The 27,704-nt window shown below is 54.7% G+C and overlaps 1 protein-coding gene across 1 annotated transcript in view; it reads left to right on the plus strand.

Moving 5' to 3' along the window:
* Positions 1-27,704, plus strand: part of MYH14 (myosin heavy chain 14) — an 84,022-nt gene that overhangs the window by 37,128 nt on the left and 19,190 nt on the right. Inside the window, exons 17-31 of the mRNA XM_028129390.2 lie at positions 3,622-3,809; positions 5,561-5,682; positions 8,525-8,594; positions 8,713-8,873; positions 9,819-9,927; positions 12,692-12,823; positions 13,606-13,812; positions 16,716-16,853; positions 19,367-19,490; positions 20,050-20,221; positions 22,287-22,499; positions 23,044-23,188; positions 24,261-24,467; positions 26,283-26,387; positions 26,481-26,633. Of these exons, the coding sequence (XP_027985191.2) occupies positions 3,622-3,809; positions 5,561-5,682; positions 8,525-8,594; positions 8,713-8,873; positions 9,819-9,927; positions 12,692-12,823; positions 13,606-13,812; positions 16,716-16,853; positions 19,367-19,490; positions 20,050-20,221; positions 22,287-22,499; positions 23,044-23,188; positions 24,261-24,467; positions 26,283-26,387; positions 26,481-26,633 (2,246 nt within the window). The remainder of the gene's footprint in view (positions 1-3,621; positions 3,810-5,560; positions 5,683-8,524; positions 8,595-8,712; positions 8,874-9,818; positions 9,928-12,691; positions 12,824-13,605; positions 13,813-16,715; positions 16,854-19,366; positions 19,491-20,049; positions 20,222-22,286; positions 22,500-23,043; positions 23,189-24,260; positions 24,468-26,282; positions 26,388-26,480; positions 26,634-27,704) is intronic.

The following is a 27,704-nucleotide window of genomic DNA, read 5'->3' on the forward strand; positions in this document are numbered from 1 at the left end:
AAAAATATATTTTATTGATTTTTTACAGAGAGGAAGGGAGAGGGATAGAGAGTTAGGAACATCGATGAGAGAGAAACATTGGTCAGCTGCCTCCTGCACACCCCCTACTGAGGATGTGCCCGCAACCAAGGTACCTGCCCTTGACCGGAATCGAACCTGGGACCCTTGAGTCCACGGGCTGATGCTCTATCCACTGAGCCAAACCAGTTAGGGCAGGAGCTTTCTTGCTCCAAAAAGGCCCGTGTGAATTTGCCTTTCGTCTTCTCGGAATGTCACTTCTAAGAGCCCCGGGCAGAAGAGCCGAATGCCTTTGAGGTGGGCCCCTGTACTGTTCCCAGCCTTGTCGGTGGCCCCCGTCCTGAGAGGAGGTTTGAGAGATGATTTGATACAACTGACAGCTCCCGCATCTTAGTTTTTTCCGATCCCAGGTTTCCAGAAAGTGTCCGTTTGCCTTAGTCTTCGATGGAAGTGAGAAGCGTAGTTGTCGAGGTGCCCGCCCACGCCACTTAGACAAGAGAACAAACCGAGCAGGATGAGCGGTTCCCGGACAAACTCACGGGGCACAGGGGCGTGGCGCGCCTCGATCTTGTGCGCCGATTCGAGAAGGAAAGCTTTGACATCTGTGTCTCATCTAGTTTACACAAGAGGGCCTGGAATGCAGTGCTTGATGCTCTGCAACAAAACCAGATCCTGCTGTGAGCGTCATCGCCCTCGGACTGAAAATCACCCCCTGCCCCTCTTCTTTAAAATCTGTGCCTCGTTCACGGACACATGGTGTCCCCAGCGATCCCTCACATGCCACCCCATCTGTGGTCGACTCTCAGAGGGAAAGTGGAAGCAGCAAAGGTCCCCTGAGTCCTAGACGGGAACGTGGCACAGGGTCCCCCCAGGTCCCCTGAACAAAGCAGTCACAGGCCAGCCCAGACTCAAGGAGCTGCAAGTCACAGGAGGGGTGGAAACGGGGGCTGCTGTGGCAGGAATCCCTGTTCCTGCTGCCCTGAGCCCACAGCCGGATGCCCAGCATCCTGGAAGCCCCGGGGGAAAGCAGATGGAACAAGTTCTCAGAGACAAACACAACAAACTGGGTGGGAGCGCCGAGGGAGTCCGTGAGCTTCCTGGCGGGCAGGGAGAAAAGAGACACTAACAAGCCCTAACCGATTTGGCTCAGTGGATAGAGCGTCGGCCTGCGGAGGGTCCCAGGTTTGATTCCGGTCAAGGGCATGTACCTTGGTTTAGGGCACATCCCCAGTAGGAGGTGTGCAGGAGGCAGCTGATTGATGTTTCTCATTGATGTTTCTAACTTTCTATCCTTCTCCCTTCCTCTCTGTAAAAAATCAATAAAATATATATTTTTTAAAAAGAGAGACACTAGCAAAACAGACACAGAAGGAACCTCTGGGGAGGGAGACCTTTCCCCCCCGGCCCGAGTTCCTCACAGACAGAGGACACGCGTCCCTCAGCCACGCTGACGCCCTCCGTGGTGGACACGCAGGTGAACAGGGCCGCCGCCCTGGCTGTAAAAGTCTGTGGTCAGGACTCAGTTTTCCCTCCTGCTCCGCCTCGTGCTGTTGACTAATAATCCTCTCCTCTCTTTTTCTTTGTGCCACCTTCTCTCCCTCTTCCCTTCTCATACTGCTCCCTTTGCATCCCCCCATCTCTTTGCCATTTGCCCTCTCCCCGCCATCTGTCCCCTCCCCCCATCTGTCTCCTCCCCCCAGAACAGGGGGGCTTCCAGCAATTCTCTTTCCTTGGCTCCTTCCCACCGCCGCCGCCCCCAGGATCTTCAGGGAGGCACGGCTCTGCCATTTCTCCGCCAGGGGGTGGGTGTTGCTCGGCATCGATGGGTGAGATTTGCCAGACGGGGAGGGTGGGCCTGTTGGACCGGGAACCTGGTTTTGAGCACCCGTCCCCTTTTCTCTCCACAAGGAGGTCTCTCGTGCTTCCTCTTCCTCCTTGTCAGCTCCCTCGGCGGCGTCCAGACTCAGTGCCTTCCTCTAACCAAATTGCTAACATCAGCTGGCGTTTAATGAGCACTTACTACGTGCCTCGCTTTGTGCAAAGCCCTTCTACGATGATTAACACGTAGAATCCTCTGAGTGGCCCACTGAGGCAGGTGTTGGTACTATGACCCGCCCCTTACACAGATGAGGAAATCAAGCACAGAGAGGTTAAGTCACCAGCCCAAGATCACACAGCCAGTAAGTGGCAGAGCCGGGGTTTGAACCCAGGATATCGAGTCCCAGAGCCTCAGCTCTTAGCTGTGCTATAAGAGCTTAATAAGTGGTAATTATCGTTTTGATAATAACTGTAAGTGTGGCGGTGGGAGGGAGCGTTGAAACCTGGGTAGGAAAATGCTACATCTGAGCCCCCACCACACACCGGGTCCTGCCTAAATGCAGATGGTCTGGTTGACCCCTATGACCCTCATCGCTGGGGACAGCAGGACAGCAGGTTCAGCCCCAGCTGCAGGGGCCTGAGAAACCGGGCATGATTCGGTCACCGGAGTGAGTGGGTATTTCTCACTTGCTGAAGGGACACCATCAAGTGACAATAGAGAAACAGAGTTACCATGAAATCAGGCCTTTCTGAGAAAATGCTTAATGTGAAGGCAGCTTGCCTTATTTCACACATTGCACTGAAAAGCCAGACTCTATTCCATTTTTCAAAAGTGTTTTATTGATTCTTTTTTTTTTTTTTGAGAGAGAGAGAGAGAGAGGAAGGGGGAGAGAGAGAGAAACATGGATCAACTGCCGCCCACATGTCCCCACTGGAGATCAAGCTTGCAACCTGGGCATGTGCCCTGACCAGGGAATCGAACCGGCAACCTCTCGGTGCCTGGGACAGCGCTCAACCGACTGCCACACCCACCAGCGCTCTGTTCCATTTTTTAAAAAATATTTTTTTATTGATTTCAGAGAGGAAAGGAGAGGGAGGGAGAGATAGAAACATCAACGATGAGAGAGAATCATTGCTCGGCTGCCTCCTGCACGCCCCCTGCTGGGGATCGAGCCCACAACCCGAGCATGTGCCCTTGACCGGAATCGAACCTGGGACCCGTCAGTCCACAGGCCGACGCTCTATCCATTGAGCCAAACCGGCCAGGGCTCTCTCTATTCCATGTTTAATGTGACTGTTTGGTGTTCCTAAAAATCCCTTCTCTGTGACTTGGTTTCCTCATCTGTAAAATGGGAGCGACTCTCACTGTCCTATGAATAAGCCAGAGGAGGTAAAGTGCTTTTGAACAGTGCCCGGCAGAGAATACGTGCTACGTGAGCATGTGCTGTCCTTGTCATGTTTGCCCATAAGGAAAACGGAGAGGGGTCAGAGGTCAGGGTTTGAGAGGACTCCCACTGCCTGGGTTTAAATCCTGGACCTGCAGTTTCTCAGCCACATTTCTAAGCTGTGTGGCCTTGGGCGCAGTTTCCCGCTTTTTCTGAGCCTCGGTTTGCCCGCCAGTCTAATGGGGCTGGGACTACCTCCCTTACCAGGCTGTGGGAGGTGTTTCCTATGTAAAGTGCCAAGCCCTATAAATAGTAATTCCCTTCACCTTTGGCCAGCCCAGTGCCCCCAAACTGACCCCGGTCCCCTTCTCACGCTACGCCTGATTTCCTCTTCACACAGTGGAGGGCATCGTGGGGCTGGAGCAGGTGAGCAGCCTCGGGGATGGCCCCCCGGGGGGCCGCCCCCGCCGGGGCATGTTCCGGACGGTGGGACAGCTCTACAAGGAGTCCCTGAGCCGCCTCATGGCCACACTCAGCAACACCAACCCCAGCTTCGTCCGCTGCATCGTCCCCAACCACGAGAAGAGGGTGAGTGACCTGGGCCGGGACCCGGGAGACCCTGGCGGCGGGTAAAGGCCTGGCCGCTGGAGCCACATCTGTGCCAGGCTCACCTCTGACCAGATGTGTGACCTTGAGGGACTTGCTCCCCTCCCCGAATGAGTGCCCTGTTCGGAAAATTCATTTGTTCCTGGGTCTTAAATTTTATTGAGCACCTATCAAGTGCCAGGTACTAGGGATACACCCGAGAGAAGCACAGTCAACCCCTATTCTCGCAGCCCCATGCGGAACACAGACGTGCAACTAACCACCCACAAGGAGCGTCTGGTTGCATTTGTAAGGGTGGTCGGCACCGCATAAGGCTTGTTCTGCTCGGTGAATTCCGGGAAGGCTCCCTGGAGGAGGTGACAAGTGAGCTCTGAAGGAAAAGTGGTATTCTGAGCAGAGACTAGCGTGTGCAAAGGTCCAGTGGTAGGTCAGAGCATGGAAGGTACAAGGGATGGAAAGATGGCGGTTGGGGCTGGGGGTGACATGTAGGTTTGGGGAGTTAATTTCTGGCCTCCCAGGACACTGAACATTTTTGTTGTTGTTGTTGTTGGGAAAATCAAAGAGCAGGCCCATAGAAAAGGGAAAACGAGGCCACAAAGTTAGGTGCTTGAGGCTTACACTGTCCTTGAAAGGCAGGTGTGGTTACTGGGGTGGGGTGGGGTGGGGGGTTGTCCTTTTTCAGGTCTGCTGACACCGTATTTTATCAAATCTAAGATGCATTTATTTCTGACACTTTAGCATCTCTGAAGTTGGGAAGTGCTATTAATTAATAGTGTGTCAGAGTGTTGTGTGGGTTTTTTGTTTTTCATTTTTATTGTTGCTTGTCAGAGTTTAACTGACCGGGGTTTTGCTTTCTTGGTGGTATATAAAATAACAATGTGTCTTACTCTTCTTTTTTTTAAATATATTTCTTTATTGATTTCAGAGAGGAAGGGAGAAGGAGAGAGAGATAGAGACATTAATGATGAGAGAGAATCATTGATTGGCTGTCTCCTGCACGCCCCCTACTGGGGATCGAGCCCGCAACCCAGGCATGTGCCCTTGGCCGGAATCGAACCTGGGACCCTTCAGTCTGCAGGCTGACGCTCTATCCACTGAACCAAGCCAGCTAGGACAGTGTGTCTTACTGTTGGTGGTGGCTTATATCTGATGAACTGTAACAGAGACAGCCGTTTCTTCAGGAAGCCCTGGCGCTTTTTAGTGGAGAATGGTGCTTAGAGTCGAAGATCTGGGTGCCAGGTGTGCTCAGTGGTGTTAGGGTGTCACTCCCAGGACACGCCGGCGGGGCAATGTACAGTTTAGATTTTTACCATTTTTACCAAAAATAATGATTTATGAGCTTTGTTCACACAGCACCTTGGCTGACTGTCCTATGTGCTAATTCAGCCCTCCCTACTCTCCCCGCTCCTGTTCTGTTCTACTTACTACTTATTGGTATTTGTTTATTTCATTTATTAGGGATTTCTCCACCACATGTACTGCCAGGCTCTCCCACTGCACTGTGAGCTCCCACAGGGCAGGGGTTTCCGCCTGGCACGTAGTAGGTGCTCAGTAAATTATAGATCAAACGACACGAAATTGCCACCATTGTTGACCAGCCAAACGGGCCATTCCACGTGGTTTCCCCTGAAGGCTGTCGGCCAGTGAATGGCGCCCCCGTGCGGCCGTCCATAGAGTGGCGCCGCCCCCGTGCCGCCGCTGCTGACCCTGCATGTCCGCCTTGCTCTCCACAGGCTGGGAAGCTGGAGCCTCGGCTGGTGCTGGACCAGCTGCGCTGTAACGGCGTCCTGGAGGGCATCCGCATCTGTCGCCAAGGCTTCCCCAACCGCATCCTCTTCCAGGAGTTCCGGCAGCGGTGAGCGGGGTGAGGGGTGGGGTGAGGGGGGCTCGGGTCTGGAAGCCACAATCCCTGCATCCAAAACCTCCCGCTGCTTCTCCTCCTCTTCCTCCTCCTCCCCCACCCCTCCTCCTCCTCTTCCTTCTCCACCCCTCCTCCTCCTCTTCCTCCTCCTCCTCTTCAGATATACACCAGGTGGCCAGATTAGTATGATCTCTGAACGAATAATAATCTGACCACTCAGTGTGTGTGTGTGTGTGTGTGTGTATACATTTTAGAGCCCCAGTACATGAATTTATGCATGGGTGGGGTCCGGCCAGCCTGGCAGGGGGGGCGGGGCATGGGCAGTTGGCCGGCCTGCCTGCTGGTTGAACTCTTGGTCGAGGGGACAATTTGCATATTAGCCTTTTATTATATAGGATATACACTGAGTGGCCAGATTATTATGCGTTCAGAGACCATAACAATCTGGCCACTCAGTGTATATTGATTTCAGAGAGGAAGGGAGAGGGAGAGAGATAGAAACATCAATGATGAAAAGAATCTTTGATCAGTTGCCTCCTGCACGTCCCACCCTGGGGATCGAGCCCACAACCTGGGCATGTGCCCTGACCGGGAATGGAACTGTGACCTCCTGGCTCATAGGACGATGCTCAACCACTGAGCCATGCCGGTCGAGCTGCTTCAGTTGAGGGGTCAATTGGGATAAAAGAAGACATATATAAAGCTTTAGACAATAAAAAAGAAATTAATTTCAGTTAGTAAAAATTAAATATGGTTAGTCTTCGGTCAAAATGGCGAGCCAGCATCAAGCTGGTGGCTGGAGGGGCCTGAAAAATGGTATTACAGTGCTGCAGGATTCCATAAACCGAGGTTAATGGGAGAGACACAGCACACGTGTATGAGGATGTAAAAGAAGCCATAAGCAGGCTTCCTGAGAACCTGGGTGACGACAGGGCGTTTTGTATTAAGCGAGCACTGGGCCTGCCCACAGGCGGCAGATCTGCCTAAAGAGCAGTGGACAGGACATGAGGAGGGTACATCCTGCCTCACACCGTACTGAAAGAGGTTATTCAGGAAAGGAAAGAAAGAGGAGAATGAGCAAAGAAGTAGTCATGCAATCGAAATCTGTGGATGCATCTGTCGTCAGAATTTAAATATGTTGGTTAAACCTGAAATGTACAATTTAGAGCCATCTGGGTTTCCAATATATTACTTTAAATAAATGTCTATTACAACAAAACAAAAAAAGGAAGTTAAATGAAGTTAAAAATCTAGTTCAGTTGGCCCTGGGCGGTGGCTCAGCTGATTGGAGCATCGTCCCGTACACCAAAAGGTTGTGGATTCGATTCCCACCAGGGCACATGCCTAGGGACACACATACAAGTTTCTCAATCACCACCCATAAAATAATGTATATAGTTAATTTTAAAGGATTCTATTTAAAAAAAAAATGTTTTTAAAATTGATTTTAGAGAGAGAGGAAGGGAGAGGGAGAGAGAAACATCGATGGGCTGCCTCCTGCACTCCTCCTGTCAGGAATCAAGCCCACAACCCAGGCATGTGCCCTGACCAGGAATCGAACCAGCGACCTCTCAGTGCACAGGTTGGCACTCAATCAACTGAGCCGCACCGGCCAGGGCAAAATAATGTACATTATATGTGACATATAAATGTGTACATACTTGTATACATATCTACACTAATAAAAGAGAAAGATGCAAATTGACCATACCTTTGCAATGCCCACCAGCCAATCAGGTGTGAGTATGCAAATTAACCAACAAAGATGGTGGGTTAATTTGCATATGCAGGCGCCGAGCAGCCAGGGGCGGGACAGGATGCTTGCGGCTTTGGGCCTCTGGGCAGTGTGGGAAGGCAGAAAGGTGGCTCCGGGCCAGAGGGGAGGTGGTGCCAGCAGCCAGGGGAAGGAAGGCCCATTCTTGCACGAATCTTCATGCATCGGGCCTCTAGTTGTATATATAATATACATTATTTTATAGGAAATGCTGAGGGCACGGCAGGGGAGAGGCACTGAGAACAGACACGTATCTGTTTATAAAATGTATTTTTAAAATTCAGAGTTCCACTCAGAAATTTGAAAGAAATGGCTGTAAAGCACGTAGCCCAGGGCCTGACACATAAGAAGTTTACAAACATCAGCGGTGCCCGGCCGGCGTGGCTCAGCGGTTGAGCATCGACCTATGCACCAGGAGGTCACTGTTCGATTCCCAGTCAGGGCACATGCCCAGGTGTCAGGTTCGATTCCCAGTGGGGGGGCGTGCAGGAGGCAGTCGATCAATGGTTCTCTCTCATTATTGATGTTTCTATCTCTTTCTCCCTCTGCCGTCCTCTCTGAAATCAATAAAAATGCATTTTTAAAGCATCAGCCACTGTTTTTTGTTATTCTCATGTTCCCATTCTGAGACCCGACGCTGTTTGCATCTCAGTGAACTATACACTGAGTGGCCAGATTATTATGATCTCTGAACGCATAATAATCTGGCCACTCAGTGTATATCCTATATAATAAAAGACTAATATGCAAATTGTCCCCTTGACCAGGAGTTCGACCGGCAGGCAGGCCAGCTAATCTGGCCACTCAGTGTATGACAATGTAATAAATGCTTCTAGTCTGCATGTGGCAGCTGTCCAATAATTGGGGGTTTTTATAGTCGCTGCAGCCGGCGGCATTAACACTCAGCCCAGTGTGTGGCTGAGATCGAACGTCCATTTTTCTTTCTGTTCTTGTTGTCATTGGTTTTTGCTATTTGTCACTCTGAGCCCAGGGCCCGCCATGGTGACAGTTGCTGTAACTCCATCTCCCCGCCCCCTCCCCCCACCCCCACCATCCCTGCAGGTATGAGATCCTGACGCCCAATGCCATCCCCAAGGGCTTTATGGATGGGAAGCAGGCCTGTGAGAAGATGGTGAGTGAGGGAAGATGGGGGGGGGCGGCAGTGCGTGCACACAGTCTGGGGGGTTGGGGGTGGGGCCAGGACCTCCCCTGTCATTGCATCTTCTCCGTATCACCCCCACCCCTCACAGATCCAAGCCCTAGAACTGGACCCCAACCTCTACCGCGTGGGACAGAGTAAGATTTTCTTCCGGGCGGGGGTCCTGGCCCAGCTGGAGGAGGAGCGGGACCTGAAGGTCACGGACATCATCGTGTCCTTCCAGGCAGCTGCCCGGGGATACCTGGCTCGCAGGTAGGGCCCCACGCTGTCTTCCATGGTCCCATTGGCTGAGGCTGGCAGGGAGGGGTTGACCAGATGGTCCCAGGTGTCCAGGCCTCGGAGATGGGAGAGGGGCTGAGAGACAGAGGGAGGGGGCCACCAGGTCCTGCGGCCCCTGCGGGCCAGGCCAGTGCTGAGCGATGCTGGAGACACCGAGAAGAGGTGACTCTGTCGTCGGTGACCAGCTGGGGCCGGAGGTGCCCCGGGTGCAGGGTTTCCGTGCTAACACACAGAAAGCCCCCGGGAAACTAGGTCAAGGTGGTCACCCTATGGCCTCAAGGGCGAGGGGCTGCAGTCTGGAGGGGCAGACAGCGCAGGCACAGAGCGCATGGCTGTGCTTTGATGGGGTCACACGAGTGCAGGGGGGGGCCCTGACCACCAGGCGCCCCCGGTCAGGCTGGATGACCGGTAGGCCGAGGGGGTGGGAAAGGTGTTCCAGGCTCAGGAACGAGCAGGGAGTCTACAGGAGCGTCGCCTTCCCCTCAGAACTGGCCCAGAGGAAGGATCAGCAAATGCAGGGCCCCAAATCCCAGGCTGAGGGGCGAGGACCCTGTTTAGGGTGCTGGGAGCCACAGGAGGGCTGTGAGAAGGGGAGGGGTGTAGAAAGACCCTCTGGAGGCGCGTTGGGATGGACTGGAGGCCGGGAGGCTGGGGAGAAGGCTGGGTGAGGGTCACAGTGGGTGAAGGTGAGGCCTGCATTGGGGCTGGGGCTACAGGGGAAGGGGTGGGGGCAGGGCCGAGAGGGTCAAGGGCAGGAGGACTGATAAACTGTGCACAACAAGATTTGCCAATAATAGAATGGTGCTTGCACACAGTAAGCATTTAATCATGGTTGATGAGTGGAAGGGAGCTCTTGGGGCCTGGTGGGGCCGAGCCCCCCTCCCATGCGTCCGTCCATCCGTCCGTCTCCCCGCTCAGGGCCTTCCAGAAGCGGCAGCAGCAGCAGAGCGCGCTGCGGGTGATGCAGCGGAACTGCGCGGCTTACCTCAAGCTGCGGCACTGGCAGTGGTGGCGGCTCTTCATCAAGGTGAGGGGGGCACCTGGGGAGGTGGCCTGAGCAGCAAGGAGACAGGACTGCGGGGGCTGGGCTGCTGGGCCTCAGTTGGCTGCATCTGTAAAATGGGACCAATCAGCCTGACCTTTGCTCAGCAGGATCGATGGGTAGCAAGGGACCCCAAACTCTGACTCACACCAACATGGATAAAAGGTGCAGAGCAGCGTCAGGTGCAGCTGGATCCAGGGCTGGATGAGGGGGTCCTGAAGACTCCTCAGATTCCACGATTCACTGGAAGAACTCAGGGAAATTACTGCCAGCTATGCTCATGCTTGCCATTCATTCAGGTTAAGGTTACAGATTAGAACCAGTGAAGAGGAAAGGCGCACAGGGCCGAGCTCAGGGGAGATGGGTGCCAGCTTCCGGGTGTCCCCCAGGGCGGCGTACAGACAGCTCGGACCTTCCGGAAATGATGCGTGACAACACACGTGGGAAACTGCCCACTGGGCAAGCTCACCCAGCCTCAGTGTCCAGGGTTTTATTGTTTTGTTTTGTTTAATATATTTTTATTGATTTCAGAGAGGAAGGGAGAGGGAGAGAGAGATAGAAATATCAGTGATGAGAGAGAATCATTGATTAGCTGTCTCCTGCACACCCGCCACTGCAGATCGAGCCTGCAACCCAGGCATGTGCCCTTGACCGGGAATCCAACCATGACCTCCTGGTTCATAGGCCAGTGCTCAACCACTGAGCCACGCCGGCCGGGCAGTGTCCAGGGTTTTGATTGTGGTCACTCACGTAGGCATGGCTGACCGCCCATGTAATTGACCTTTGTGACAGTCTCCAGCCCTTGCAGAGGTCAAGTTGATACCACGTGGGCCCAAACCCCCAGATAAACCAAGTCAGGTATCAGACCGATACTCTAAGGCAGTGATCGGCAAACTCATTCGTCAACAGAGCCAAATATCAACAGTACAATGATTGAAATTTCTTTTGAGAGCCAAATTTTTTAAACTTAAACTTCTTCTAACGCCACTTCTTCAAAATAGACTCGCCCAGGCCGTGGTATTTTGTGGAAGAGCCACACTCAAGGGGCCAAAGAGCCGCATGTGGCTCGTGAGCCGCAGTTTGCCGACCACTGCTCTAAGGGCTTAGAGGTTTTCTCAAGGAGCCGGGCGAGGGCCAGTCCTTCCTTTGGGATGAGAGAGTGTGGACACCCCAGGCCTGCCGAGTGACCCCTTACTGCACAGACAGGGCCCACATGATGTCAGTTACAGCCTTCTGTCTCCCGCTTGACTGTCCTCCGTGACGGTCACCTGCAGACTTACCCGCAGAGGAGCCACCCGCCGACTGAGACCAGCCCCCAGCGAGCCGGCGTGGGCTTGTCTTAGCTCAGAGCTCAGAGTCTGGGTTCATTCCCCCTGGCCCGGCGGCAGTCATGTGACCATCCAGACCCCTCACCTCCCATCAGATGAGCCAGGCCGGCTGCCCGTGCCCACCCAAAGCAGAGGGGCAGAGCCGGGCCATCCGGTCCCCTGTGCGCTTGGAGCAGGGTGTTCCCCCAAAGGGGAATGGAGCGGAGGCAGGAGGGTGGAGATCTGGAAGAGAAAACACAGCTCTTGAGTATAACTCTCGATATACGTTTCAGCTGTCAACCTACATGCCCTCAGCCAGTGTTAACTGAGCACCTACTGTGCGCCAGTAACGTTTTAGGGGACCGTGATAAAATGGTGAATAAAAATGGGCAAAGCCCTGCCCTATGGAGCCCATAGTTCAGGGCAGGGGTTGGCAAACGCACAAGCCAGACGCCTGTTTTTGTAAGTGCCTGCTGGATAGCGTGCTGTCTGGGGCTGCTTTCTGTTACAGCAGCAGAGTGGAGTCGATAAAGCAGAGACAGAGTGGCCTGCAGAGCCTCAGATATTTCCCTAGCTGGCCCTTTATTTATTTTTGTTTTTATTGATTTTTTTTTTTAGAGAGAGAAAGGAAGGGAAAGGGATAGAGAGATAGAAACACTGATGAAAGAGAAACACCAATCAGCTGCCTCTTACACATGCCTCCCTGGGGATCGAACCCACAACCTGGGCTTGTGCCCTGAATGGAAATTGAACCGTGACCTCCTGGTTCATAGGTTGACACTCAACCACCGAGCCACACCGGCCGGGCACTAGCTGGCTCTTTAAGAAAAAGTTTGCCTACCCTAGGACGGGGGCGAGGGGTAGGCTTGGCAGGCGTCAGTGCGTGAATCCCACAAATAAATAGAAAGCTATAGCTGTGGTAAACGCTATGGAAAAGAAAATAATAGACTAGGAAGGACTCGAGCAGAGAAGAGCCAGGAACAGCTAAGAACCGAGTCAAAGGCGACAGAACAGAAATGGTCAGAGCGTGTCCCATTGGCAAGGGGAGGGCGGTTTGTGAAATTTCATTTCGGTGATGGGTGCGCGTGCACCTGTCGCCTAATGGCACCGTGTAAGGTGCGTTTCTCCCCATGGCCCCGGGGCTGAGGACTCTGAGAAACGCCTGCTACTGAGTTCCAGTGTCGCTTGTGTACGAAGGGTTCACTGAGCAAAAAGGAAACACGGACGGGGCTGCCCGCCCTGTTCCCGTACCCGGAACCCCGTGCAGTGGGGCTGCTACGGCCCCCACGTTATAGATGGGACGCTGCCGTGCCTGCCAGGCCCCCCGCTGCCGCTGGAGGAGCTGGCCTTGCAGCCGGGAGTCCGGCCTATTCAGAGCGTGAGCTCTTGGCTCCTGGGCCAAGGGGCCTCCCAGCCACTCCGCCACCTTGACCTCCCCGCAGGTGAAGCCGCTGCTGCAGGTGACCCGGCAGGACGAGGTGCTGCAGGCGCGGGCGCAGGAGCTGCAGAAGGTGCAGGAGCTCCAGCAGCAGAGCGCCCGCGAGGTGGGCGAGCTCCAGAGCCGGCTGGCACAGGTGAGGGGGCGGGGCTGTGGGCGGAGCCAGGTCACAAAGGGGCGGGGCTTGTGGCTGAGTGGGATGGGCGGGGGCAGGGCTGTGGGGCGAAGGGGTAGGATGGGTCAGAGCCAAGGTGTATTGGGGCCAAATAGAGGTCGAGAAACTGGTGTGGTTTGAGCCATGCTGTGCAGGATCCTGGGGTGTAGCCAGGGTATTGGGTAGGAGGCTGGTTCCTGCCGGGCTAAGGTGCTCAGGGGGCGGGGCTCTGGGCGGGGCGGGGCAGGGCCGGGGATCAGCCTTGTAGCAGGGTTCTGGTAGGCAGGCGGTGGACTTATTCTCTCCAGTATTTCTGGTACCTTAAAATAATGCCGAAGCAAACCTCTGGGGCATTTGTCCATTTGCTTTTCCTGCATTACTTCCCTTGGCTAAGTTGCTGGGCGTAGGAGTGTTAAATGCAATGTGAGATGGTAGAAAGGCTTTCCTGGGGCCCTCTCGAGGGTGGACTGGAGGCGGGGAGGCTGGGGAAGAGGCTGGGGGGAATGTCCATTGGGAGAGGACGAAACCTGAGAGTGTTGGGGCTACAGGGACAGAGAGGAGGGACAAAGCAAAGGGAGTCAAGGGGCAGAGGGAAAGGGCTGGGGACCCCTGGGGTCATCCTGAGATGAGGACCTGGGGGAGGAATGGGATTGGGGGCTGTACCTCAAAGAACAAATCAGGGGGCAGGAGGGACCTGGTGCTCCACTGAGGGCCGTCCTGGGGGCACTGCCTGCTGACCTCTGACCTCCCACCCCACCCCCCAGCTGGAAGAGGAGAGGACCCGCCTGGCAGAGCAGCTTCGAGCAGAGGCAGAGCTGTGCGCTGAGGCCGAGGAGACCCGGGGGCGGCTGGCAGCCCGCAAGCAGGAGCTGGAGCTGGTGGTGTCGGAGCTGGAGGCCCGCGTGGGGGAGGAGGAGGAGTGCAGCCGCCAGCTGCAGCATGAGAAGAAGCGGCTGCAGCAACACATACAGGTCCGGTCCCCACGTCCCCACAGGCCCCCTTCCCCTCCTCCTCCCCCTCCGTCTGTCCACCCTGCCTCCCTTTGCTTCTGCAAACAGTGTCTCTTTTGGCCATAAATTTTCAGAAAAAAACTCAAAGTGGATCAAGCAGAAAGAGCTCTTTTTTGGTTTAAATATTGGGAGGCTCCAGAAGGGATAAGCTTCAGGCATGGCTGGATCCAGGTGCTGAAGTCAGATCCTCAGTACTCGGCCTCTGTCCCTCTGGCTCCATTGGTCTCGGTGCCACTACATTCGCAGGCAGGTGCCCTCCCGTGGTTGGCCTGCAAAGCCCAGCGTGTATTTTACATTTAGGGCACATCTCAATGCAGATGCCACGTTTCCATGGGCGATATACTTCATCTGCACTTATATCTCATATTTTTCAGTTGAAAAGTCGATTTACATACCCAAGTTGTTCCAAACATACTTAAAAGTTTTCCAGGGATTGATTGGGTGTCCCATTTTAAATTTAAAATAAATACAATGAAATGAAAAGGGAGATTCAATTGCTCATTCACACTGGCCACACTAAGAGCTCGGGAGTGGGTTTGTTTTTAAAATATATTTTTATCGATTTTATTTTTATTTTTATCAATTTTAGAAGGGAGAGGGAAAATCATTGATTAGCTGCCTCTTGCAGGCCCCCCACTGGGAATCAAGCCCACAGCCCGGGCATGGCGACTTCCTGGTCTTTGGTCGACGCTCAACCACTGAGCCACGAGGGTCGGGCAAACTCTGGAATGTTTTGTTGTTGTTGTTTTAAATATATTTTTATTGATGTCAGAGAGGAAGGGAGAGGGAGAGATAGAAACATTAATGATGAGTGAGAATCATTGATTGGCTGCCTCCTGCACACCCCCTACTGGGGATGTGCCCGCAACCAAGGTACATGGCCTTCACCGGAATCCAACCCGGGACCCTTCAGTCCGCAGGCCAACGTTCTCTCCTCTGAGCCAAACCGGCTAGGGCTGGAGTGTTTGAATTGCCTCCTCTTTACCTGGTTGGTGAGAGTGGGATCGTGCCCTTTGGTTACCGAGATGACCTACCAGGTGAGGCAGACAGCAGTTTATTAGTCGAGAATACTCACAGCTGAGCTAGCGGAGACCACGCCACAGAGAGCCGCGTGGGGGCGCACTCAGGAAGAGTGAATGAGCCATGGCTGTGGGAGGCAGGCTTTGTACCAACAAGAGGGCGAGGTGGCCCGGTTCCTGCAGGAAGCAGCGATTGGTTTGTTTGACTAATTCCAACTGGCAGGCGCCTGAGATCCAGCCCGCGGGGATCAGCAGGCCTGTGCCTGGCCCCTGTGATACGGAAGGTTACCTGCTAGGGGCCCTGATCGCAGGAGCAGAGTGGCAGGAGGTTGGGCCCCCCAATTTTACCAGGTGTCAAGGCAGCTCATAATATTGCATCGTAGTTTCTGGTTTCACACCAAAGTCTCCACGAGTGCTGGTCACCGCCGTAGGGGACGGTGCCCATCGACATGATATGTTTATTTATTATTTATTGATCAAAATCTTCTCACTCTAACCGGTTTGGCTCAGTGGATAGAGCGTCGGTCTGCGAACTGAAGGGTCCCAGGATCGATTCTGGTCAAGGGCATGTACCTTGGTTGCGGGCACATCCCCAGTGGGGAGGTGTGCAGGAGGCAGCTGGTCGATGGTTCTCTCTCATCATGTTTCTAACTGTCTATCCCTCTCCTTCCCTCTCTGTAAACAATCAATAAAACATATATTTTTTAAAAATCTCACACACACAAGAATGCAGTTTCCATAAGGACGAAGATGTTTTTTGTTTTGTTTTGTTTTGTTAATTCTCACCCGAGGGTAATTTTCTCATTGATTTTTAGAGAGAGTGGAAGGGAGGAGGAGAGACACAGAGAGAAACATTTATGTGAGAGAGACACATCGATTGGTTGCCTCCAGCACGTGCCCCGATCTGGGGTCTGGGGAATGAATCCACAACCCAGGTACCCACTCTTGGCTGGGAATCGAACCCGCGACCCTCTGGTACACGGGCTGATGATCTACCACTGAGCAACACTGGCTGGGGCCAAATTTTTATTTTATTTTATTCAATTGAGAAGTTTTTCTTTATTTAGCTATGTATAATAAATTTTTACTCCTGGACCTTGAGAGAATGTTTGGGATTGTACAGAAGTAAGGAACAGCCAGGGAAGGATAGGAAGTTTTTAGGTGAGAGACCAAGATTTAGAACAGAGACTTCTTACTTCAGGGCCAAATATTTTAAAGGCGAGAGCAAGACCGATAGAGGGACATCAGTCGGTTGCCTTCTGTACCCACCTCAACCGGGAATCGAACCCACAACCTTTTGGTGCATGGGATGATGCTCCAACCAACTGAGCCACCCGGCCAGGGCAAGGACAAAGACTTTCATCTAGCCCTAGCTGGTGTGGCTCAGTGGATAGAGCATCGGCCTATGGACTGAAGGGTTCCAGGTTCGATTCCGGCCAAGGGCACATGCCTGGGTTGCGGGCTCGATCCCCAGTAGGGGGCGTTCAGGAGGCAGCCGATCAATGGTTCTCTCTCATCATTGATGTTTCTATCTCTCTCTCCCTCTCCCTTCCTCTCTGAAATCAATAAAGAAATATATATATAAAAAATTAAATTTAAAAAAAAGACTTTCATCTGTCCTCGGTGCCTAGAACAGTGCCTGGCACACACTAGGCACTCGGTAAATGCTTGTCGAGCTGATGAAGGAAACAGACCAGGAAGGGTTTTATCCTTCCCAGCCTCGTGCAGAGCGTGTGTGGACCTGTCTGAGCCACCAGCCCGGGGGTCCATGGGCCGTCCCCTCCCCGTCCTCCCCATCACACCAGCCCCCGGCCCCTGGGTCCTCACCGCCCCCTCTCACCCCAGGAGCTGGAGACCCACCTGGAGGCTGAGGAGGGGGCCCGGCAGAAGCTGCAGCTGGAGAAGGTGACGACGGAGGCAAAGCTGAAGAAATTTGAGGAAGACCTGCTGCTCCTGGAGGACCAGAACGCCAAGCTGAGCAAGGTGGGTGGCCCGGGGCCCCCCGGGGGGAGGGGGAGCTGGTGGCGCCTGGACCCCTCTCTGCCCCCGCCCTCAGCCAGCCCTGCCTCCAGCGTCTTGGTCACGCTCCGTCTGGGCTGTGTTTCCCTTGAACCCTTTCTCTCTCCTCGTCTCCCTTGGACACACGGTCACCCAAGCAGCCATGACTGAGCATCGGCTGTGTGTCATCACCTGTCGCTGTGTCACAGGCACCCCAAAGCCACGTGGCTGAAAACACACTGTTGCGTTGCATCCCATCGTCCTGGGGGTCGGCTGCACAGGGCCCACCTGTCCGCCTGTGGCCCTCGCAGGTGGTCACCGTCCCAGGGTGGCCGGGCTGGCTGTCTGGTGTCTCCGCGCTCCTGTGTGGCCTCTGTATCCCAGCAGAGCCTGAGTGTCTGACACAGCAGCTCGGGCTCCAGGAGAGGGAAGCAGAGGCGGTGGCCTCCCTTCCAGTGAATTCTATCGCTCAGGTGTGGGCAGACGTTTCCAGATCATGAACATCTGTGGGCCGTTCCACTTCTGCCACAACCACGCAATTATTTATTTATTTTTATTTTTAATATTATTTTTTATTGATTTCAGAGAGAAGGGAGAAGGAGAAGAGAGAGAGAGAGAGAGAGAAATAGAAATATCAATGAGAGAGAATCACTGATCGGCTGCCTCCTGCACGCCCCACACTGGGGACCAAGCCTGCAACCCGGGCATGTGCCCTGACTGGGAATCGAACCTGTGACCTCCTCGTTCATAGGTCAATACTCAACCCCTGAGCCACGCCAGCCCAGCCAATTCTTTTTTATTTTATTTTAAAACTAGAGGCCCGATGCACGAAGATTCGTGCAAGAATAGGCCTTCCTTCCCCTGGCTGCCAGCACCACCTTCGCTCTGGCCAGATGTGTCAATTTGCATATTCCCTCCTTATTGGCTGTGGGTGCTACCATCTTTGTCGCAGAGTTATGGTCAATTTGCATATTCTGTCTTTATTAGATGGGATTTGTTGATTTGAGAGAGAGAGAGAGAGAGACATCGATTTGTTGTGCTGCTTATTTATGCATCCATTGGTTGATTCCTGTATGTGCCCCGACTGGGGATCAAACCCGCCACCTTGGCGTATCAGGACGACACTGTAACCAACTGAGCTATCCGACCGGGGCACAGCCACTTAATTCCATTATTGTAGCGAGAGAGCAGCCAGACCGTCCATCATCGCATGGGGGTGGCTGTGTCCCAGTGGAACTTTAGGTCTAAAAGCAGGCGGCGGGCTGCATTTGGTCTGCACTGTGGTTTGCAGACCCCTGATCTTAAAGCGGCCGCAGATTCAAGAGGTGGGGAATTAGACTCCATCCCCGATGGGCACACGGGGGAGAATCTGCTGCCATCTTTAACCAGCCACAGCCAGGGCTGCGCTGGGCACGGGAAGATGGCATGGAACTAACTGGAAAGCCATCGACGCCCTCACACGGGGAGAGGGGGCTGCGTTCCCAGAGGAAATCAATGTGATCGCACTTTGTGACTTACTAGTAATTATAAGCTGTGTCAGAACAGAACGGAAAACGGGGGGGGGGTGGGGTGGGGAGGGGGGCGTGGTCTGTTCCCGGCCATCAGGGTGACCTCGGGCTCCCCGGAGGTTCGGTGCCTGAGCTGGGAGCTCAGTGGTGCCCCGGGGCTTTCTGGAACATGCCTGTATGGATTTTGGAAACAGCTCACGGTTTGAAAAGTACTCCTCCGGCCTGTGCTTCTCAAACCCGGTGTGCCCCGGAACCCCATGGGGAGCTTGTGGAAACAGACTCTGACCGAGCAGGTCCGGGTGGGGCGAGATTCAGCTTCTCGGGCAAACGTCGGTTTGAGGCTGACGCTGTGGGTCCGTGATCCCTACTTTGGGCCGCAGCCAGGGTCCGGCGCTCACACAGGGATGGGGCAGACGTGCAGGACATTGGCCGCAGTGTTGTTTATAAGAGCCAGTGATTAGACCCACAGCCAGTTTAGCTCAGTGGATAGAGGGTCCGCCTGCAGACTGAAAGGCCCAGGTTCGATTCCTGTCAGGGGCACGGATCTCGGTTGCAGGCTCAATCCCTGGCCCTGGTGGAGGCAACCAATCGCTGTGTCCTTCACACATCATTGTTTCTCTCTGTCTCTCCCCCTCCCTCCCACTCTCTGGAAATCAATGGAAAAGTATCCTCGGGTGAAAATTAAGAAAAAAAGAGCAAATGATTAGAATCTCCCTCAGGGCCCATCAGGGGCTGGTGGTCAGTGACTGGTGCTGTGTTTGCAATAATGAACGTCTACACCCACCGCGTGGATTGGAGCGGAGACTAACCTTAGCAAGCATGTCAAACTCAAAGGCTAACACGGGCCAAATAAACAAGGCATGTGGCCCGCGGGCCGCGAGTTTGACATGTTTGCCTTAGAGAATGGAAGCGGGGACGGGGTTGGGGCAGGAGGGCAGGGACGGATGGAGACAGCAGACACACTGACGCCCCCACGTCCCACGCCCTCAGGAGCGGAGGCTGCTGGAGGAGCGGCTGGCCGAGTTCTCATCCCAGGCCGCCGAGGAGGAGGAGAAGGTCAAGAGCCTCAATAAGCTGCGACTGAAATATGAGGCGACGATTGCGGACATGGAGGGTGAGCGCCCGCCCGCAGTGGGGACCTCAGGCTGGCCGCCTGTGCCGCGGGGCCTCAGTGGTTGTATCTGCTAAATGGGGGCAGGAAAGAAGGCTGGAGACAGGTTGGGTGTCTTCTCAGCTCTGAGTTTCTATCTTACTCAGGGCCATTCTCTTTGTTGTCCTGTGTCACTCTCTCTCTCTCTCTGACTGTCCCACCCACAGTTTCAGACATTTTTTTGTCTCTGTCCCTTGCTATGCACTCGGAATTAGAAGCCAAAGGGATCAAGCGCAGGAGGTGGCTGGGGAGACGGGGGAGAGGGCAGGGCAGCGAGAGGCAGTGAGCAGGAGCAGGGACTGTCCTTGCTGGGGGCGGGGAGTGGGGGGAGGACAGAGTCTGGGGTCTGGCTCAGGGTCTGGGTGCTCCCGGAGAGGGGGAAGCTGGAAAGAGGAGGCACAGAGGAAAGCGCTGAGCTGAGCTTCACACCCGGCAAGTGAGGGCGGGACTGTGGCTCTCCGGGGGAGCTGCGGCTGTGGGTGTGGGTGTGGAGCCCTCGCACATGGTCCCCTCCCGCCCCCAGACCGCCTGCGGAAGGAGGAGAAGGGCCGCCAGGAGCTGGAGAAGCTGAAGCGGCGGCTGGACGGCGAGAGCTCGGAGCTGCAGGAGCAGATGGTGGAGCAGCAGCAGCGGGTGGAGGAGCTGCGGGCCCAGCTGGGCCGCAAGGAGGAGGAGCTGCAGGCCGCCTTGGCCAGGTGCCCTGGGGACGCGGGAGGAGTGCTTGGCTTGGCGGGGCACCAGGCACGCAGCACAGCCTGCCGGTGAGATCCTCCTGGTGCAGAGCCCAGCGGAGAGCCGCTCACCGCCGGGCACACGCCACCCCCCTCTGCGCCTCGGTGTCCCCTTGTGTAAAACAGCCCCGGGGAGTTCCGGGCCCACCTGCTTGAGGGAAACGTGAACTGAGGCCCTGGTGTCTAGTACCTTGCATGGTTCCGGGTCAGAACAGAAGCAAGAAAAGGCGGTTTCTTCTCCCCCTACTCGCCTCCCAACCCCCAGAGTCAGTGATTTGATAAGTGGTCTGACCATCTTAGGAATCCTAATCATTATGACAGCCATTCACGATTACTGAGCGCCTACTGTGTGCCAGATAGGGCAGTGGGTTTTTCAGATGCTTTTGACCCACTGTGCTTCATGCAAACTGAGACGCCTTGATTATAGGGAAGATGTGCTTCTTAGAATCGCTGGTACACGGTGTGTGTGTGTGTGTGTGTGTGTGTGTGTGTCTGTGGTTAAGAACACACACCTGGAGTCTGACTTCGGGGCTCCATTCCTGGCCATGTTACCTCGCCCAAGTGACATTACCTCTGTGGCCTCAGTTTCTTCATCTGTCAAATGGGGGTTAGTGTGGAATTAAATAAGAAGGTGCTCATGAAACTCTTGGCACACCCTTGGCCCTCGGTAAACTTTTCATTATTTTATTCCTATGGTCTTGTTGTTTTCTTTAATACTGAGATGGAATTCACATAACAATATTAACCATTTTAAAGTGGACAATTCAGTTGGCACATTCACGATGTTGTGCAAACACCGCCTCTGTCTAGTTCCAGAATGTTTTCTTTTTTAAATATATTTTTATTGATTTCAGAGAGGAAGGAAGAGGGAGAGAGAGCTAGAAACATCAATGATGAGAGAGAATTATTGATAGGCTGCCTCCTGCAAGCCCCCCACTGGGGATCGAGCCCACAACCCAGGCATGTGCCCTTCACGGGAATCAAACCTGGGACCCTTCAGTCCACAGGCCGATGCTCTATCCACTGAGCCAAACCGGCTAGGACTCCAGAATGTTCTCATTGCCCCCAAAAGGAGGCCCGGTGTCCACTAAGCTGTCACTCCCATTTCCCCTCCCCCAGCCCCTGGCACCACCAACCTGCTTTCTGGCCACATAGGACTTTCCTATTCTTTTTTTTTTTTTTTAATTTTTAAAAATTGATTTTTAGAGAGAGAAAGGGAGAGGGAGAGAGAGACAGAAGGAGAAACATTGATGTAAGAGAGAAACATTGATCAGTTGCCTCCAGTACACACCCTGACCAGGGACGGAACCCGAGACGCAGGCATGTGCCCTGACCCAGAATCGAACTGAGCCAGCCACCATTCGGTGCACAGGGCGATGCCCAATCCACTGAGCCACACCGGCCAGGGCAGACTTTCCTGTTCTTGACAACAGGGATCGTACAGCAGGTCGCCTTTTGCACTCCCGTCGTTTTTGTTGCCATGCCCGCAGCAACCCTGGGACATGGATGTTCACATCCTCTCACAGACCAGGACCTGCCGTTCCGAGAGGCTGTCACTAGCCAGGCAGATGGTGGCCCGGCAGGGGATGCAAACCCATCTGCACAGCCCTGGTCTGTGCGGGCGCTCCATTCAGCTCCTCTATGCAAGAGGCTGTGTTCCTTAGGGCTCATGAGGTGGGTCTGTGCGGTCAGCTCTGCCACTCACTGACCGTGTGACCTGGGCAAGTGCTTTCCCTACCCTGTGCCTCAGTTTCCTCATTTGTCATAAGCATTGAATGAGACCATGGAGTAAAGGGCTTGCATGTGGTTGGAGCTTCATAAATGTCCCTGGGATTACTACCAGCGTCATTCCCATTTTACAGCTAGGTAAACTGAGGCTGAGTACTGGAGGCACATGCCCAGGGGCAGAGCTGAATTTGAACCCAAGACGGGTCACCCCAAAGTCCTCCTCTGGCCCCTTCGCCCCCAGAAGTCATCCTGCCCCCTGCCTGCTCCTGTGGCTAACTCCTTGGTCCTTGTCTGCCCTCAGGGTGGAGGAGGAGGGCGGGGCCCGCGCCCTGCTGCTCAAATCCCTGCGGGAGGCGCAAGCCGGACTGTCCGAGGCCCAGGAAGACCTGGAGGCCGAGCGCTTGGCCAGGGCCAAGGCAGAGAAGCAGCGGCGGGACCTGGGCGAGGAGCTGGAGGCCCTGCGGGGCGAGCTGGAGGACACGCTGGACTCCACCAATGCCCAGCAGGAGCTCCGGTGAGGCGGGCTGCCCGCGGCTGGCACAGCCTGGGCACGTGCGGGCGGGGGAGGGGAAAAGGACTTGGTGAGAATTCTCCATCTACACAGAGATTTAGTAATTCAGCAATTGGTTATTGAGTACCCGCTCTGGCCAACCTGGGGTTAGAGATGAGTCATACCCAGACATTGCCCCCAGGAACTTCCAGTCTGGGGGGAGGCAGATTTGGGCACAGAACAGACCCAATCCAGGACAAAGAGTGCTTTAATGGAATAATGTTGCATGATAATCGAAGGCCCCTGAGGCACATCTATGGGAGGGAGTTCAGGAAGACTTCCCTGAGAAGGGGCCTTTTGAACAGGGTTTTGAAGGATGAATAGGAGTTCGCCCTTAAAGCCACATTCCTTGCACAGCATCAGTACCTAGATTCTTTAAGGAATGTAGAGTGAGGTCCCCATCCTTGGATAGAAAGAATTTTAAAAAGCACAGCTAGCTGTCAGGGGCTCCCCCAAAGTCCTTGCCTTCCTCTGTTGTGAAATTCTGTCTCCTCCCCCTGCCCCCAAGATCCAAGAGGGAACAGGAGGTGACGGAGTTGAAGAAGGCTCTGGAGGAGGAGACGCGCATTCACGAGATGGCAGTGCAGGAGCTGAGGCAGCGCCACGGCCAGGCGCTGGGAGAGCTGGCGGAACAGCTGGAGCAGGCCCGGAGGGTGGGTTAGGGCAGGAGTGGGGGGGTTGGGGGGAAGGGAGAAGGGCAGTTTTAAGGGCCATGGGGAGGGAGGGCAGGATGCTGGGTTGGAGGAGGTACCGCTGGCTGGTTCTAGGCCGGCCCATCGGTCTGGGGTTCTTTCCTTACGTATCCATGTGCTGGTTCCCCTTCACTCAGCATTAACTGAGTCACACTGTGCTCCAGGGATGGTGCGAGGCACCAGCAGTGAAGAAACAACCAGTGCCCCGTCCCCTGCGGGGTGCATGTTCTGGCAGGAGAGGCAGAGAGCAGACAATATAAGCATCCCTAACCGCTGTTGGGGTGCTAAGTGCTTTGGGAAAATGATGACCCGGAAAGGGGATCAGGTGCGAGGTGGGCAGTTTGTGATTTTAAATAGCATCTTGGAGGGACTGGGTGAGAAGGGGACATCTGAGTTAAGAAACTGAGGGAGGTGCCTGGCCACGGTAGCTCAGTGGCTGAGCATCAACCTATGACCCAGGAGGTCAGGGCACATGCCCAGGTTGTGGGCTCGATCCCCAGGGTGGGACTTGCAGGAGGCAGCCGATCCATGATTCTCTCTCCTCATTGATGTTTTCTCTCTCATCATTGATGTCTCTTTATTTTTTTTAATACATTTTTATTGATTTCAGAGAGGAAGGGAGAGGGAGAGAGAGATAGAAACGTCAATGATGAGAGAGAATCATGGATCGGCTGCCTCCTGCAAGTCCCACCCTGGGGATCGAGCCCACAACCTGGGCATGTGCCCTGACCAGGAATCGAACCTGGGACCTTCTTGTTCATAGGTCGATGCTCAACCACTGAGCCACGCCAGCTGGGCTCATCATTGATTCTTTTCTCTCTCCCTCTCCCTTCCTCTCTGAAATCAACAAAAATATATTTAAATATATATATTTTTTAAAACTGGGGGAGGTGAGAGTTGAGCCATCCCGGCATCAGGGGGAAGTGAGTTCCAGGTAGAGGGAAGAGCCAGTGCAAAGGCCCTGAGGCAGGAATGTGCCCGGCCTGGCTGGTGGGGGGACCGTAAACCTGTGCTTGTCTCTCTCCCCTGCCAGGGCAAAGGTGTCTGGGACAAGACCCGGCTGGCTCTGGAGACCGAGGTGTCTGAGCTCCGGGCAGAGCTGAGTAACCTGCAGGCCTCGCGTCAGGAGGGCGAGCAGCGGAGGCGCCGCCTGGAGTCCCAGCTGCAGGAGGTGCAGGGCCGCGCCGGCGACGGGGAGCGGGCCCGCGCAGAGGCTGCGGAGAAGCTGCAGCGAGCCCAGGTGAGCGGGGCAGCGGTGGTCTCAGCTCTGTGGCCTTGAGTGAGACCTCCTCTCTCTGGGCTTCTGTTTGGTCCACGTCCACCCTGTGGTCCGTCCCTTCCAACGTTTCCAGCATCATCACGCACGGGGAGGGGTGAGTACGCGGTGAGTCGCTGCCACGTGCCAAACATCCTGTGCGTTTCACAGCCTCCTCCCGACGCCTCGTGGGTGGCCGTGCTCATACTGTTCCCACTGTACATACGAGGAAACTGAGGCCCAGGGAGGTGGGGTTGGTTGTCTGAAGTCATTCTGAGCTAGAACTCGAACCCAGGCCTGCCTGATCCCGTAGCTCTGACCCCTGCCACAGCCCCAGCCTCCACGCTTCTCTTTGGGCCTTAAATGATCCGTGGTCTGACTAGAAGAGCTCACAGTGAATGCCTGGAACCGTGTGAGGACAGTGTCAGTCTGTGACTGGGAGGCGAGCCGTGGGTTCTGGGCTTTTTAACTAAATGACCCATACCTGTTCATTACTGAGGACACAAACAGCAAAAAGAACAGAGGGAAGACTTAATTCCCCAACCCTCCCCCCCCGAACCCCCGGGGAAAACACCCCACTGTTACACTTCTTAATTTCCAGATGAAAAGTGTGTATTCTTTAGAGTAAAGGTTAGGCTACTATAACAAAGAGACCCCAGAAGTCATCAGCTTGAATAAAATACACACTTTTTCTCCAGAAACAGGCTCAAGGTAAGCATTTGAGGCTGGCGGGACCCTATGCTCCATGAGGTCGCTCCAGAGCCCCGTCTTGTTCCACTGTTCCCGAGGGCGTTGACCTTGTCTTCAGAGTGGAATCTGGGTGGTGGGTCTGTGCTTCAGCTTAGGAGGGACAGAATTTGCATCCATCACTTGCTTGCATTTCATTGGTCATACCATGATCACATGACCACAGCTCACTGCAAGGGAGGCTGGGAAATGTAGTTTCTAGCTGACAGTCATGGGCCTAGTTAACAGCCTGTCACAGTGGGACCAAGGGAGAATGGATCTGGGGGGACCACGAGGGTCTATGCCAAATGGAACCATGCTATGCAGCCACCACTGTGCTAAGCACTTGGCATATCGCGAGAGTAAAAGTGGCACCAAGAGTACAGTTTGGTGGCGATAGCGGAAGTTCTGGGCAGCGCTATCCACAAGTTTCTTTAGTGCTGGGAATTTCCTGTATTTGTGCTATCCACTTGGCTAGCGAGCACTTGAAATGTGGCCAAGTACAAGCAAGGAACTGGATTTTTGCTTTTATGTCATTTTAGTTTAAATGGCCACATATGACTGCCATCTCGGACAGCACAGCTCCAGAGCCATTCTGCCTGGGCTCAAATCTCAGTTCCACCTGAGCTCCCAGGCACTTTTCCTGGCCTCTCTGTGCCTCCGCTTTCCTTTATGTAAACTGGGAATAATAGTGGCATCTGCCCTGGGGGTTGGTGTGTGAATCCAGTGAGCCAAAAGTTGTAAAGCCCTTAGAATAGGTCCTGGGCACATTCTGTTTATCCACTCACCTCTGGTGGACATTTTAGTTGTTTCTACCTTTCTCCATTATGAGGTGGTGACTAATGCTGCTATGAACATCCCTGTACATGTTTTTGCTTGGACATATGTTTTCATTTCTCTTGAGTCCACACCTAGGAGCGGAATTGCTAGGCAATATGGAAACTGTGTTTAACCGTTTTCCACAGCGGCTGTGCCATTCACATTCCCACCAGCCGTGTGGTAGGGTGTGGAGGTGGAGGAGCCGCTGGGTCGGCTGGGTGGAAGCCGACACTGCAAGGTGCCCCTTTCCCGCAGGCTGAACTCGAGAATGTGTCTGGGGCACTGAGTGAGGCCGAATCCAGAGCCATCAGGCTGAGCAAGGAGCTGAGCAGCACAGAGGCCCAGCTGCACGATGCCCAGGTGACCTCTCCCCCACCCCCGCCCCCGCCCCTGTACCCAGCCCCTCCCACCTTTCTGCCCACACCTGACCTCCATTCTCCTCTCCATCTACAGGAGCTGCTGCAGGAGGAGACCAGGGCAAAGCTGGCCTTGGGGTCCCGGGTGCGAGCCTTGGAGGCTGACGTGGCCGGACTACGGGAGCAGCTGGAGGAGGAGGCGGCCGCCAGGGAGCGGGCCGGCCGTGAGCTGCAGACTGCCCAGGTCCAGGTGAGACATCCTTGGGGGAGACCAGGGGACACTTAGTCCCCCAACCTGCTCCTGCTGGTTCCCTGGCTCAGACGGCCCGTTATCCGACCAGTCAGAGCCCAGACTTCTGGGTGCCAATCCCGCCTCTGACTGTCTCTCAGCCTCCCTTCACGCCTCCCTGGCTCCAGTCTCTCCTCTTCCGGCTCATTCTCCACACGGTCTTCCTGCCCCAGAGCTGGCCCTGCCCTTCCCTTGCTCACAGCCCTGCCATGGCTCCCGGCTCCCCTGGACAAAGCGCCTGCCTCTCAGCCGGGCGCCGGAGGCCCTGCGTTCTGTTCTCTTTGTCTTTAGCTGCATTCTTCTCTCATCTCCTTTCCCACTTCACTTGGGAAACCTTTTCATTCTTCAGGACTCGGCATCAGCGCCCCCTATGGTGGGAAGTCCCTGGCCACCCTCCTCTGAGCTCCCCAACCCTTCTTTCTCCCCCTTCCCACGCCAGCCACCCTGGGCTGGAACACTCTCTGCCCATGAGTCCCCCACCAACTGGAGAGCTTCTGTCAAGTGGGACCCTGAGTTAGATCTGGTCCCCAACATGGGCCAACAGAGAGCCTGATTTATGGGAGGCCTTGAGAAATGCCTGCTGAATGAATGAGTGTTGGATGCATGCCTGCAAATGTCCTCCTTCCACTGGCAAACTCCTATGTATACTTTAAGACCCATTACAAATGCTCCCTCCTCCAGGAAGTCTCCCTTAAATGTTCTAGACCGATTCTGCGCCCTCCTGAGGACTCCTCTGGCTCCCATACCTTAGCCTCCATCACCCTGGCTGCGACACTCCGTTCTCTCCATCAGACGGGGGGTTCCCCAGGGCAGAGCCCGGGTCTGACTCACCGTCTTGGTCCCAGAGGGAATAATTTTAATCTCCTGGGAAAGCTGAGGGTCGTAGACCTCACAGCCTCCTCCCTCCTCCAGTGCAGTGAGCCATTTCCCTCTTCAGGCCTCAGTCTCCTCATCTGGGAAATGGGACGCTACCAGCTCACACCTCGGTCACAGCCATGCGTGCCACTCACCCTCTCCCCCCGCCCCCCCCCC

The sequence above is a fragment of the Eptesicus fuscus genome, chromosome 21 (assembly GCF_027574615.1).
Source record: "Eptesicus fuscus isolate TK198812 chromosome 21, DD_ASM_mEF_20220401, whole genome shotgun sequence".
Classification (NCBI taxonomy): Eukaryota; Metazoa; Chordata; class Mammalia; order Chiroptera; family Vespertilionidae; genus Eptesicus; species Eptesicus fuscus.